The sequence below is a fragment of the Acanthaster planci genome, linkage group LG13 (assembly GCF_054643075.1).
Source record: "Acanthaster planci isolate LZ-2023a linkage group LG13, COTS_SCS, whole genome shotgun sequence".
Taxonomy (NCBI): domain Eukaryota; kingdom Metazoa; phylum Echinodermata; class Asteroidea; order Valvatida; family Acanthasteridae; genus Acanthaster; species Acanthaster planci.
Window position 1 is genome coordinate 14269483 of NC_141789.1, and position 15380 is coordinate 14284862.

Genomic DNA, 15380 nt, shown 5'->3' on the forward strand with positions numbered 1-15380 from the left:
AAGTTCATCCAAATTGAGCACGTCCACGTCACAAAGAACAGCACCTGGCAAGGTCTAGGGTAATTCCCCTTCCAAAGCCAAAGCCCGTCTTTCCAAGGATGACATCCGCGTTCATGGGCACGCAAGATTGTCACCCGGGCAACAGCATCCACACACATAATGCCATACACAAGATCTCGGTACAGATCACTTGAAAAATCAACAACCCTCTGTGTGCACTGTGAGTCAGAGATAAAGATGGCCAACGTTTTTGTCTAAAACGCCCAGTTCTACCGTTTCCTTGTGTGTGTACATGTACCGGTATGTAGGATCAAGTTCAAAGGTTAATCGTGAATAAACAACGTGGACTATAAAATTCAGGGAACAATATAAGCTGTGTGCATTGCTCAGTGTAATTTCTGATGTCAACAAACCAAAAGTTAATAATCAGCTGAACTCTTTCTTCAGACATTGATAACCCTGTTGACGGGATCACTTCACAATAAGAGGCAAATTTTATGTTAGACTAAATTTAGACGCTTACGATCTCCATTCTGCACTTACCGCACTAGCAGAAAAATTCTGTGCTAACCCTTTCAGCACAGAATCCTTAGTTACAGGATGTACGCATGTGCACAAGCCAAAATTTCTCACTAACCCACGAAGTACATTCGCTGCAAGCACAGAATTTTCTGCTACTGTAAGCGCCGAGTTTTCGCTTGCGGTAAGCAGGGCCGTGAAATTGGGCCCAGCATTGTAGCAGTCTGCTAGAGCTACAACACGGTATAGATCAAATGCAATTTAAGGAAGGGAAAAAGGTAAAATGTGAAGGTTAAGAACTTTCACAAACTTTCTGGAAGGTTTATTACCGGTACGTCAACAAGTGCTAAACTGTGGGAAATTTGTCAAATACTTACCTAACATTTCGCTCACTGTTTCTGGTGGTGTCACCAAGTTGACAAATCCCCGGGCCATATCACTGAGGGTGCCCCGTCGCTGGTCATCTGTTTCGTAGTCCAGACTCGACTTGGGCGGTCCGATCGTCGGGAGGCTTCCCCATACAATCTTACCGTCGGGGTTCGTCGTGCACTGTTGGCACGACGAAACTGTGACTAACACAGCGAAAGTGCAGAGCACCAAAAACAGGTTGTGATGCGATGGCACTGCCATGATTTGTTCCCTGGCACTCCTTTGACAAATGTTGAGTTGGTCTGACTAGTTGCCCTACAGATCAAAGGTGTCACTGTCGAGTTGATGTACCGATGGTTCTTTTCTAGTAGAGAGACGTGCCCTGGTTGTTTCCTTTAAATATAACCCGCTGCTTTTAATAATGATGGGTGATTTTAAAAATATGCACATTGAGTGTGCTCATTTACACACCAAATTTCAATTGCTTCAGTAATTTTCAACCTCAGTCTGTACACTTTCAGGCAGCTCCCATGTTTGACCTGAAATAAAACATGAAAGTAAAACCAGAAGTTGTTATGAAAATGCAACCGAGCATCACTGAGACTATGAATAACACTAGTTCAAAAGCACAGTTCATGCTTTCAAAAGCAGTTATTATTAAAACAAAAAAAAAGAACTTGTATGATGCCATTGTCTAGGGTTCAGAAAGAAACTTCCATTCAAGGCCTAGAGTCAGAGTTAGCTGCAGAGGATTCAAGCTCTGCTGTCGATGAACACACCATATAATTTTTTTTTCAAAAGTAAGATCTTCACTGATAATTTTGCTGTGGCTTCGAGAGGAATTGCATGAAGATGTACAGGTGTACATGTACCACAAGAGTGGACAAATCCAGTCTGCCCAGCCAATCCCCCAGCACCTCTCCGTTTCCAAGTTCTGATGAGGAATTGGGGCCAGGTGGCCAGTTTTCATCAAATGCCCCCTTTTCCCTCTCTCTCTCTCTCCCCCTTTCCAAACACAGGAATCATGCAGTATGACTGTGCTTGAACGCAGAGGAAATAAGTCACCGACAAGGATTGCACCGAGGGGCAGCAAGGGAGGGGGGGTAGGAGGGACGGGACTGTCACGGTCACTGACGAGACTGCTGGGGATTGCTACATGCGGTAATTTCAGTTTTTTTAAAAAAAAGTTACGAATTTAAGGTGCAGCTCCCCCGTCCCTCCCCCGGTTTCTTTACTTCAATGCGCGTAAGAGCTCAGTAGTGACAGGGCTGTCTAATTTGGGCAAAATACCACCACTGGTTGTGGTTTGTATTTAAGGAAAAGGATGAAAAATATAAAAACCCATGTCTATGTTCTTCCGTGAGTAACACGACTTCACTGTATAAAAATCGTCAGAAATACTAAGAGAAGGTCTTGGTTACTTCAAAGATCTGCTATACCGGCAAAACAATGACAAATATTGAGAACAATGAGAAGCTAGAACAGTCTGAGACACGATAACGTACCGTACATACCGGTACATGAACTCGTATAAAAACCATCAACTGCATATACAGTACAAGTGCGCCTGAAAATTGTGTTGATCAACTGAGCACAGCCATCTGTGTGTTGATCAATGCATAAAGCTTGAATTTGATGGAAAATACATGTACAAGTAGGCTGCAGCAACTCTGCTCTCCCAACGTGTAAATGCAACCTCATTTTACAGCCAATACCGCATGCTCTGGTATACATGTACCGGTACATGTTTGAATGAACACAGAATTTACACTCATAAACATAACAAGGGATTTACTACATGTACATGTGTGCTACATGTATCTCCTGGTACAGGAAAGTACATACATGTACATGTAATATGACCATAAACAAGTGAAGCCTGGACAACACATGTATGTACATACATCATCATGACATTCAATGATTGCAGATTACATGTACCAGAGACACATGTAATGTATGCCCATGCAGTGAAGTCCAATATCCCACTGAAACATCCTGGTTCAACTGACCCCTGATACTATTACACATGAGCCATCAAATCTGGTTTTCAGTTTCCTCAGGTGTCGCGAAAGGTCTCTCTAACGCACGGTTACATATTTTGAGATTCCCAACTGTGGCATACACATGCCTGCATGCAATGGCAGCCAAACAGACGTCGCATTTCCAGCCTGAGACAAAGACTAAGAAATTTATCACGATCTCTGAACACAAACTAAAACAGGTGACTGAGCACACACTCACCTGTTCATCCATTCACTTAGCATGCATGCACAGAAATTCCTTAAAACAACATGCACGCAACAACCAAACACACAAACTTTTGGAAAATAATACAGCATGGTCGGTTCATGAGGAACATGTGCTAATGAATACCAGTAAATTCACATTTACCATTCTGTGCGTGTGTTGGAAAAGTCATTACTTTTAATTTACTGGTGGCCTTCGGACACATTCATCAAATAACCATGACACAGTAATCAATTCGATTACGTACAATCTGGTAAAGTCCTTGGGCATCTGCCACAGTTTGGCTTAGTGGTTACTGCAAAAAAAAAAAGAAGCTTCAAAACTAAAACTAACACATGTGCAAGCAGGTTTCCTGAAGTGCATAAGTGTACCGTACCATCATTGTCAGCACATTTTGGCCATCATGAGTACATGTAAGTTGCCGTGCACTGAATGCTGACCCTCTCAGGCAAATTTGGACCGAGGGTGTGCTAGCAGCATTTTGTTTGGCTGTGCCTCACAATCAGAGACTAGTACAATGGACAACTGGAGAGCAAAACTTGAAACTGTACGCACCTGTAATAGTACCCTACTAAAAAACTGAAACGTCAATGATTTATGTTACAATCCAGCTGTACTGAACACTTGGTCCTGTTCACCGTATCCTCTGAATCAATGGATGGCAAGCACTTCACGTATACATGTAACCGCTACGAGTGAATTCAGATAGGCGTTAAAAATGCACTTGATCAATATTCCATACACTACATGTATGACGTTAAACACACAAATGTGCATACGTGCGTGTGCGCCACCTGGTACCTTATTAGTGTAGGCAAGATAAAACTGTACAAAGGGCATGTACTGGTATGCTTCCATGTGCATACGTGTATCGTGGAGTTTCTTAAATTACAAGTACACGTACATGTAGGTTTGTCCGAACCCAAGTCCGTCTTATGTTTACAGGTTTTAAATGAACAATGGTATCTATTCCGTACATCTGTAGTTTACATGTACCTGTACATGGTACCATAGAGCTACAATGGTACTCACATGTCATGGCGGATGGTCAGGATTTTAAAGAAAACTGGCATTCAAAAAATAAATTGATTTTACTAATCACAACAAAACTTGAGTGAATGTTCAATTAAGACCCTACACAATGCAGGAAGAATGAGAGATTTCTGATAAGAACAGGTGGTTTGTGTTCTCAGTCGTCAGTTTTACGACCATTTATATGCAGGATATTCACTTTCCCCCCCACAGTGTGGTGTATATCATCCTCGATGTGTAATTTGGTGTAATGAGTCACTGAACAACAAAATACCTGGAGCTAAATCCCATTAATCCAAACAACAGTTGTGCTTGTTGGGCATCCCATGCGTGAACAAGAACCACGGGGAGAGAGGGGGCTCTAGCAACCGCAATAGCTGATGTTCAAGTTCTCCATCGACTGTGCTGGCAGGAACATGCACACTGTATCACTTGACTGTCATGTAAACCACAGTCAGCACTCGTCACAAACGGCACTTGCACTCGTCAACAACTAGATCGCAGAGGTAATTATCTTGATTATCAATTTGAGCTCACTTCCCCCTTTCAGTTGCAAAAATAGTAAGCTGCTAACGAGATTAAAGGGCAAAAAAAAAGTTGGCAGGGTATCCCAGGATCCCCTTAATGAGAGGGACCTTTGAAGACGATGGATAGAGGGAAAGAAGGAATAAATTGCAATCCCCGGGCACTTTTTTTTTTTTTATTTCAAACAAATACAAAAGAGATCCTCCTTCATCAGATGGTAGTTTTACGGTGTGCAAAGTTTATCTTAAACCTAGAATCTTTAGTGCCTTTTTCTCTCTTTCCGTTCATTCTGTGAGTACATCCCCTACATACACATATGAGTCGTCCTGCAGTTGAGCTGTTTCAATGGATGAGTTTTCATGTTACCTGAAACTATGTATGTATGCTGGCAACTGCGTCTGCACCAAAATTACCCTGCTGCCCTGGCTCTCCGAGTAACTGGATTATTTCTCAAGGAACACAAACAATGGAATAATTCACAAAGAACTGAAACATCTCGAGCAGCTGTCGAAAACCACATAATAAATGGCAAGAGTTTCATATCTGGCCACCAAACATTAAAAAAAATTCTGCCTCTCCTTGAATTTTCATTGAAAAGTCTATTCAGCTTGAGATGACCAAAGGTGTCGGAGGAAAAACTGGTTTTACATTTGTCATATTAAAATTTGTTAATGTTCATGAAACTCAAGGACAGAAATTGTTCCTAATAAACATTCACATGTATACTAAATCGTAATGAAATTTCAAGTCCTCTTTAAAAGTACACTTAGGGAAAAGTAGGATATTTCTACAAACTTTAGCCATCAATATATAAATGGTCTGTACCCTAAAGGCCGGGCTCGCAAGTTGTGGATGGGCTTGGAAGTACTGTAACATGGGCAAGTCTCGGAAGCCAATGCTTTCTACATGTAGCTCCAGCAACCCCATGTACCACGTGGCCACAAATAAGTGCATCACTCTTGACCAGGGGCCAAGTAAATGCTTCCATATTTTATCAGCTACATTTGACTTTTTGAGACATGTTATTGCTTTCTGACGGCTAATATGCTGCTCCAGGGCAAAATTAGCGATGTCCATAAAATTATATGGAATTCTTCCTGGCACAGCTTTGGTCACACAATCAAATTTTCCCAAATGCTCGAATGAGAAATCAGTCTATGTCAAAGACATTTTGTATTCATCTAAATCACCTTTCACTTACAAGTAAATAAGATATTGCTGAGTGACTTTTTCTTGTTATGTGTACGTGCTTCTAACAACAGAAACAATGACAACAGTTTGCAACAGGAAATGCCAGACTGTGCATTCTCACCTTGAACTTGGCTTAACCCTAACCGTCTCAAATCCTCCAATTTCAATACAATTTTACATACACGCTAGGGGTTGGGGTTAAAAGCCTTGCATAATGAAGTACATGTATTTTAGTAACATAGTTAGGACAATAAAACATGATATTGGATTTGGAGCCTTGGATGCATTCACAAAGATGATAAAATTAATAAGAAGAGCAAAAAAACAAGTCAAAATGTCTCAGTCTCATGCCAAGCCATACGTGGATGATGGTCCACGCATGATTTACGGCGTTTTTACTCTTGGGAAATAAAAAAAGAAGAGCCTGGCAATTGTAACAGTGCCTAAAACTAGTCTTTAAGACATGAAAAATCATTCAAATTGGGTGCTACCTGAAATAGGGTGTCGACGTCCACCCCGCTCCCATGGGGCAGATGTCGGACCCCACAGGCCACAGTTCTGGAGTAAGTTCTTGGGGTAGGCCTAGGTGCCTACCTCACAATCACATACATCATCATCATCATGACCACAACGAATCATGACAACCGTACACATGGACCATTAAGCATTGGGCCTAGCCCTACAATGACCATGGCATGAGGTTACTCCGTTCATACAATCATGGGCAAGGCCATCATGACCTTATGAACAAAGATTTACAAAAGACACCTTAAATATTATGATAAATGGTATAGAAACATCATCTGGTCATTCAAACACAACCGAACCTAAACAAGAAATCACCTAGGCGGGCGCAAGCCTGGCAATGAATCCACAGCACAGGCATCCGCCATGCGTGTTCATTGTTGGGCCTACATCATGATAATTGATACACTATCGCAAAAACTGCATGGGTGATTTTACACAATGGTATACAGGTGTTGTGGGAAGGAAAAAGGAGCAAACATTGCCCCTTTTTCCTTTCCGCAATGCCGTTCTACCATTGTGTAAAATCACCTACATGTAAGCAGTATTTGCAATAAGGCTTTTGAACGGGGAACCGCATCGACACGACACGAGTCACACGATTTCCAACGACATGAACGGCACTCTAATCCAAGTTCCCATCTGCCCATAGGCCCTACATGATTAATCCAAGAAATCGAAAAAATTACCTTATTCCCTCTCAGTTATTTTCCTTGCAGCAGAAACACACGTAGTCTCACAATTTTATCCGCCCTGTATTCCTCACTTAGATTTTCACGAAATAATGACTCAGCTGACGGTGCCGCAGTTAAAGAGCAGAGAAAAAATCCGAAAAATAAATAGGACAAAGGGGGCACGCCAATCAGGTCGTATTACACTATGACATCATTGATCCGTATCGCAGATCGACCCCACGAAAGGCCCAATAAAGCAGCGGTGACTCAACCTCGTTCCTGGCATCGGCTTTTCTTCATTTTGACATGCACACATGTACGGCTATGGTGCCGGTGTACGATTCAACCTGTATCATTTTTTTTTTTTGGCCTGGAGTGGAGTCTACGCTTCAGCAGAAAAGAGCAAAATGTCTTATGGCCTAACACGCCTCTTAGCTTTTAGGGTGAACAGGGAAAAAAAAGAGTTGTCACATTGGCCGAAGAAAGTAATTCTCCACTACCCGCCCCCTCTTCACTAAGTATTTGAAAGTGTAACTGTTAAATTTGTTTATGTTTACTATTTGTTTCTTTGCTGTATACTTCGCATTGTTATGTAGGAAACGCCCTTGGTTTCGGCTTTAATTTTACAAGATTAGCTAATTTGGGGGTCATTTCACCGACTGGTTTCATGTTTTGAGCTAAATGCTCAATCGAGCAAAACACAATGCTGTTCAACTGTCATCAGATCAAAGATAATGTATTTTGTCTTACCCAAAACCCATGATATAAACTACCATGACCATGATATGACAAACATAAGAAATGACTAGCCAGCCTACTTTCAGTAGGAACTGTAAGCTTCCAGATTCTGAAATGTGCATGCAGCAAGCCAAATACAAACTAAGTCGTAGTTGAACAATAGGGGGCGCTCTATAACTTGTCCGACCAGAGCTGAGCACAGATTTTTTTTCACACAACATGCTGGTTTGACAACACTGAGGGAGGGGGGATGGGACACTGGCGGCGGAAGTGAGGCCAGTCCCCCACTCCCTCACTTTTTCGATTTGCCCCCCCCCTCCCCACACACACACAATCACACAGACTTGCCCTATTTTGGGGTGGGGCTTATTGCATCGGTCTATGAATGGGTGATGGGGGAGTTCGATTCCCGAACCGGTCCACATGTGAATTGGGTTTTCAGTCCCTACCTGATTCCGTGGGTTTTACCCAGAAATTCGTCTGGGGTTTTCCTCCCACCTCTAAAACTGTAACTACTTTTTATTGTCTCCCCTCTACAGGTTTCTTCAGGCTTGCAAGCTAGGGCGATTTTGAGGAGTCTTTTGGTGTCATTACCAGAAATGATTAATAATGCCCGGTGATCCAACAATTGTCCTCCCCGGTTGGAAACCGTTCCGCCGCTACTGGCAGGGTTGAGGGTACTTTTGGTCGGGATTGCAATTAATGGGAATGATGACGTGCCGGGGGCGGGACCAGGGGGCATGGGGGCGCACCCCCCCCCAAAAAAAAAGAACGAATGAATCAATTCTTTTTAAAAAGATGGAAAAAGGGAGAAGAAAAACAAAAGGGGCCATTCGCTCTTCGCAAGCTCTCGCCATAAGCATGCAGAGCCTCAAACTGGCAGCTTGTACAATCGCGTCAGAATCACTTTGTCCAATCGCATGGTATAAAAAGTACCGCAGCACGCGCAAAATGACATAAGCAACATAAACGAACTGTGTGACAAATCCATGTCACGCAGCTCACATCTCCCCCCCCCGTCAAACTTCGAAGGGACGAATGCGTTCTTGATTAGCAACCCGCGTATAGACCTTTTTCACCCACGTGACTAAATGTAAACAATACCACCACGTGACCGCCTTGGCCACGGTGATATATATTCCTACGGGCAGCTTCAACCACGTGCAAGCGCACGTGCGAACGCTGCATGCTTGAATAGTTTATCTTGAATAAGTAGATTACCATCACAACACTATGCACTCATTACCATCAGAACAAATCAGAGGTCCAGCACGATCGTAACATCACTGGAAAAAGGTCTATAATTGACCTATCGCCGCGTTTGCGAGTTATCTACACCCCATTATGGGATTTTTTGGCTCTAAGTTTTGTCAAATGGAGATCAATACTTTTGTCTCAGAATGTGCGAGTCCCGCGTCCTTTTTGTTTATTTATTTAGTTATTTTTTGTATCGTGTAATTGGACAACCCGATTAATTATTTGAAGGCCGTTTCGGACTCGGCCTTAAAATCCATTATATACTACTGCAGCGGTGGCTCAACACTGCATGGTGGACAGGTGATACGCATGCGTTACATGCCTCTTCGAGCAATCGGACAATGTACATTGCCAGTTGCACGCGCGCGTCAAGTACAAGATTACAAGCATTGTACTCAAATGCAGTGCCAAAGCAGTTATGACATTTTAGATAGGCGGCTATAGGTTTCTCTGGTATCAAGTACTTAGTTTTGAACTGGCTGCAGAAATGATCTCAGATACAATGTAGACTGAAATCTTTTTCATCAAAACAAAAATAATTTAGTGTTCCAATTTTTGTTGCTTGGCAACAGTTGTCTTTGAAAAAGGATCCATCCCTTCTCCACAGCATCCTCATAACATTCCCTGCATCACCGATTTATGCCCCATAAACTGCACCTGTAGATCCACTTCTTCGAGAGTGCCCTTTTTAACTGATTTATCACTTTACTGTGAAGAATGCAACTATGCATATAACAATATAGTAGGTGAGACAATCCAACACCTCTGTTTTAATGCAGTAGTAATGTGTTTCGCACGACTGAGTTCAAAACATTAATATATATATACACAAATAAAAAATCACATTTCATTCCACACAACAGCCATTCACGTCCGTGTGTGACAGCTCGTTTGATCACGTGGCTGCACATTTTCTGGCACACAGTGAAAATGTGACGATTTCAATCTGCCCTACGTGGTACGATGAGTCCCACGTGAGAGCTTGACTTTTCCTAGTTGGATAGTAGTGCTACTTCACATACGACGACAAGCACATGGCCATTTGGTTGGGAAAGAACTATTTCGGTGACTTAATTTTCTTCCCGAAAACTTTGTCAACTTAACCAGACTGGTTGTAATCTCCTTCTCCGGCAGCTTTATTTCGAAACATAAACCACATCCTTTAATTCATTTGTACCGATACACGTTCTAATCTAAATTCTACGAGTTAGATTTTACACAAAACTTTAAATAAATAAGTGAAATGCATCGTAATAATCTATCATATTCGATAGTAAGAATCGACATCATGAAAGGACGACGAATGGGTAATTTTTGTCTGAGATCAATTTCCTCGAGGATTGAAACAGCGCAATGTCTCGCTGGGAAGCTCATGGATTTTACAAATAATAGAAATACTACACGTTTTGGAACACATCTTTCACAGACCATGGGCGAAAAAAATGCGGTACGTTAGTTCAAACTCACTGTCGGTACGACCGTGACTTTCATTGGAATAGGATTTTTACAACTAAAACCTATTCCCATGGTGTACAATAAAGCTTTGAACAATCCACCTAGATTCATTAACCATTTAGGAATATGGAAAGCTATGAAAATGAAAAGCGTATGAAATGCTGATAACAGAACAGATGCTCCCAGCAATCAACTTGGAACATTGAAAAGGATGTACGTCTCGGCAAATCTCAGGGTGAAAGCCGAATATTCAGTCCGCCATTTTGTTGGAAACACTGAGGGCAGCATGAAGTGCGCGTTAATTGACATCAATCCATACAAATTAATGGTATTGCTATAACTGGAACATCCAGGAGCTCATTAACCACTGGTCTTTACCAGCTCCTCGTCTTTGGTGCCGTGCTTGATGATACGCACGAAGCCCGCGTAGTCCAGCCAGCCTTCGTCGTCGATGGGGGCGCCCTTGTACATCAGCTCGACCTCGTCCTTGGTAAAGCGGTCGCCCATCGTCATCATCAATTCTTTCAGGCTGATTGTGAAGAACAAGACGGGGATCATGAAAAAAAAATTTACGTGTTGAAGCGGGATGTGTAGTTTAATATGGGTGATTCACAACAGTGCACCTCCAAGAGTTTGCAACGCCTTGCAACGCGCCAAATCTGTTGACCCTTTCCAAGCGCGCATTGGTCAGACAGATTTCGCGCATTGTGATTAGCCAACGCGTTGCAAACTCGTGGAGGAGCAGGAATGTGAAACGCCCGTATCGTTACGTTGAAAATAAAGATAGATATGTACACGGGGGCGTGGCCATGGACCGTCACCCTGAAGTGTTTGATCTATCACGCATTTCTTACTACAGTATTTGTAACTTACTAGTCTTCGTGTATTTTCCCCTTTCCTTCCTCGTCGAACAGCTTGAACGCGTTCAGGATTGTTTCTTCTGGATCCGTCCCTACAAAAATGAACAGATAATTCAACTTTAAACCGATTACGTCGAGCACGGAGCTATATCTGTCCTTTTCTGTTTCAGCTGAAAGTACCCGAACATGATGTGCTAGAAATCTTTTTGAGATGCTCTCCAGCAAACCAAGTTTTAGGTATCAGTATGTTAAAGTTCTCCGGCAATCCCATTTTTCTCACCATTAAGTTTTTCACCAAAGAGGGTGAGGAACATGGTGAAGTTGATCGGGCCAGGAGCGTCGGCAACCATCTCATCCAGTTCCTTTTCCATGGGGTTCTTACCTAAAAAAAAAAAAAAATCAGAGCATTTCCTTCCTTGAATAAAAAAAATGGGGAATTGAGCAATGAAGAGAGAGGTCTGACCTTTCCATTGCAATTTGAAATAATCGATTTGTAAAGTCATGAGGCTACGATGAGCAGCACGACTTCAAAGGTTTATCATCTTCTTACCCATGGACGCCAACATGTCGTGCAGATCTTCTTTGTCGATGAAGCCATCCCTGTTTTGGTCGATCAGAGTGAACGCCTTATGGGAAAAATCGAACAGATGGTAAAAAATAGATACCATTCTATGCGTGGCGAATTTTTTTCAACGCTAACATTAATACTTTGACGAGATGATTTCGTGTCTCTTGAGTCTCTATTCCATGTTATGAAAATGTTATCCCATTGAAGCTTTATAAACTATCTGACACTGGCTAAAACATATCAGTATTTTGCAGCTCAATTATATGGTCGTCCAAGTTGAATATAACAACCACATAACGTTCAAGAAACTTACTTCTACGCTCTGACAAGGCAGGCTCATACTTAATGTGAAAACGAAGCAGATTTGACGTGACAAAAATTTGATGAAATGTGTTCAACTTTTGCGAATTCGCAGCGCGAATGTTTTGATCTGCCCTCACAAATTCGCGTCTGTGTCATGATGTAAGCTTTTGCGGCGACCCGGCCTTGGAGTAGTCTAACATCTCGAATTGACTGGAGAACCTTCTTCCCTGAGCAGTCTGGACGGACTGATCAGTGGTCACATTGTTGACCAATGATAATCATTTCTGGACTGACCTCCTTGAATTCCTGGATCTGAGCCTGGTCGAACATAGCGAAGACGTTTGAAGTGGCGCGCTGGGCACGCTTCTTCGTTTTTGCTCCTCCCTTTTTCTTGCTTGCCTGGGGGAAAAAAATCATTTTTTTTAAAGTTAGAGTCACAGGATAGGTTTATTGGGTAACTCTTCCTGTCTCTATCTTCATTTATTTGATGAAGTACAGGTTACATTATTTGATCAAGGTTCAGCTACGAATTTCTTATTTCACGTTCACACGCTGACGATTTAAACATAAAAGTTACTGACGTGCATTGGGTGAATCAAACAAGTCCATTTGATGATGTTCAACTTTTGCGAATACACACTTAGTAGAGGTGGTGTATCCACCCGATGGATTCTGTTCAGTTTTTATTTGTATGTAAAATATTTGTTTACATTTATTGATCAAATATTACACCAGAAAACACCGCAAAATAAAAGCAAGGATGTCGAAACCGTGAGTGAGGCTTTGATATTTTTTCTTCCCCAACATCATGTTGAATAAGCCTGAAGCAGTATTCACTTTTGACCCCCCCACACACATCAAAAACTACATGTAGATACTCCGCAAACTTGCATGAGAATCGAGCTGGCACGAACTTGAGGAAGTTCTGGGTTTAATGGGGTCAATGTGCGACGTCATTACCCAAGGTCAGCGCGGCAACATTACATCTACCCATTCCTGCACACGAGGCTTCCGTGCCACGTACACATAACACAGGCAGCACGAGAACGCACAAGCGACTGGTATTGAACTCTAACCGTGAGCATTCCTCGCATATCAAGCATACCGCAATCGTCTGTGCGCATACATTACCGACCTATGATTGTGGGTATGTATAGCATTGCTCAATACACATTATGAAAGAAGTGACTGAACATTATTCTAATCGGATCCCGTCGACCAAGTCTGGGTTACTTCCAACATTAAACGAACAGTAACAACAGTCAGGCCTGAAGAAGATTACATGTGTGGACAAGTCACCAATTCACACCTATCTTAGGTTTTCAAAATAACGTCTTACACAATATATTTTATGTTTGTCTTCTCCCATATACTCATCAATTTAAAGACTTATCGTCACCAGTTTTGCTATGTTCTTCATAGTTCTCTTAACCTGAACATTTTTTTGTTCTCACGAATTGGGGTTCATTTCTTGCGTAAAATGGAAAGACGTGATCCCAGTAGATGGCAAACAGGTTCCAAAAATGGTCTTCCTCTTTTTCTTCTTTCTCCTTCTGTTCTTTTTGTCTCTTAATTTGTTTAACCTCCATTTAAGTTCGTGGTCCTTACAGAAATTTATTCATTTTACTTTGGCGCAGTAGGGGACACAAAATTCTGTTCTATTGTATCAGCCAGTATAATAACTGTAATTTTTTTTCAACAGCCAAGTCAGGCTCTGAATGTGGATGCAAGCAACAATTTAGTGATGGAAAATTTGGTTGTTGTTATCGTTGTTATGGAACTTGACATTTCTAAAGTCACTTTACGGTAAAGACTAAAGGCCTGGCTTACTTGCAAGTGGAAAAAGTTAAGTAAAAGTACAAATTTTACAAGAACCTAATGTTCACTTGAAGTGTACTATGATAAACACAATCGACTGAATAAAATCTGTTAAAAGTATGAAGAGGTCGAGACATAATTTATCAGACTAACTCGCACTGCTCCATGAAAAACAATGAAAAGCGGTGATAATCATTATTACGTTATATATCGACAATATTTGTGAATCAGAAATCCCAATTTTGTACAACATATGATTACAAGGAAACTTACCATTTTGAAGAGATTCAAACGGGGTGTCTTCAGGAGAGGAGAACCAAACCGTCCACTACGCCACCAAACTGAGCAGGATACCAAAAGGCGGAAGGAAAGTTCAACCCCAATAATTATCTGCCAAAGTTGACGTTCGTTCGTTCCATTTGCCAGCAGGGGTGTTTCGCCACATGTAGTTCAAAGTCATTATTCTTTCCCAAGTTTTTCTCTCTCACTGACTGAAATAACAAACGCACTTTAAACAATTGAATCTTACTCAAACAGTTTCGGGAAATAGATGATATCGTGCAGGTTTTTTTAATTCATTTTTGTTAAATTTACTCATTTCCCTTCCCCCGAAAATGAAAATATCCTTGATCGTTGCGATAAGTTCCACGGCCCACATCGCGACTGCGACGAGCACCTTATAAGGCATCGTCGCACGTTGGGCAAAGGAGGCAAACGTCTTGTGGCATGCTGATTCCATATATATGCTGAAGGCACAGTCGCCTTCAATGCACCAGAGTTGTATGTTTGAATAACCCTTCACCTGAATGGCAGATCTTTGAGAAATATGATTAGCAAAGTGAGTGATTAAAAAGTATGAACTCGACACAACACAGAAGAACTGTTTACTTTTTGTCTCGGGTCCTGGTATTATATAACATCTATTGATTGTACTAAAAGTAAGGAAAGTTTGGACACTGACACCTACTTTCTCCCTGTTAAAAGAATTTTATTTTGTTCTGACTTAAAGAGACATACAAAAATGATAAAAAGATTCTATTACCGTTGGCCAGAATAGCCTCAGTGTGCATGCAGGGGTGTTAAAATTATACTTTTAAAGTGCAGCAGTGAACTTTAACATCGAGCGCAAACGATAAGATAAATTTCTAAATAGATGCATTGTGACATAGGCCATGATATGAACACCATATAGGTGCATACAGTGATCTTGCGAGACGTTTCAAGTCAGAGAACAAACCAATTACAGATTAATGAAGAACCGTAATAAAGGAACCGAGCATAAATAATGCCAAAATC

At 41.6% G+C, this 15380-nt stretch overlaps 2 protein-coding genes across 6 annotated transcripts in view; both read right to left on the reverse strand.

The window, feature by feature from the left end:
* Positions 1-7295, reverse strand: part of LOC110973840 (prominin-1-A-like) — a 53577-nt gene extending 46282 nt beyond the window's left edge. For 3 of the 5 annotated variants that reach the window (XM_022224986.2, XM_087145071.1, XM_087145070.1), the window contains exons 1-2: positions 7101-7295; positions 897-1427 (exon numbers count right to left, since the gene is read on the reverse strand). In XM_022224986.2, coding sequence (XP_022080678.2) covers positions 897-1149 — 253 coding nt within the window. In that variant the 5' untranslated portion in view covers positions 1150-1427; positions 7101-7295. Of the gene's footprint in view, positions 1-896; positions 1428-3693; positions 3909-7100 lie in introns of those variants that run through there. The other 2 variants (XM_022224988.2, XM_022224987.2) reach the window with 2 other exon arrangements.
* Positions 7296-9822: 2527 nt separating this feature from the next.
* LOC110973913 (myosin regulatory light chain 2, smooth muscle major isoform-like) lies at positions 9823-14513 on the reverse strand. The gene is made up of 6 exons (XM_022225130.2): positions 14358-14513; positions 12561-12665; positions 11946-12021; positions 11676-11777; positions 11409-11487; positions 9823-11064 (listed from the first exon to the last, which is right to left on the reverse strand). The coding sequence occupies exons 1-6, from the start codon at positions 14358-14360 to the stop codon at positions 10896-10898; spliced, it is 534 nt and encodes a 177-aa protein (XP_022080822.1). The 5' UTR covers positions 14361-14513; the 3' UTR covers positions 9823-10895.
* Between the last annotated feature and the right edge of the window lie 867 nt (positions 14514-15380).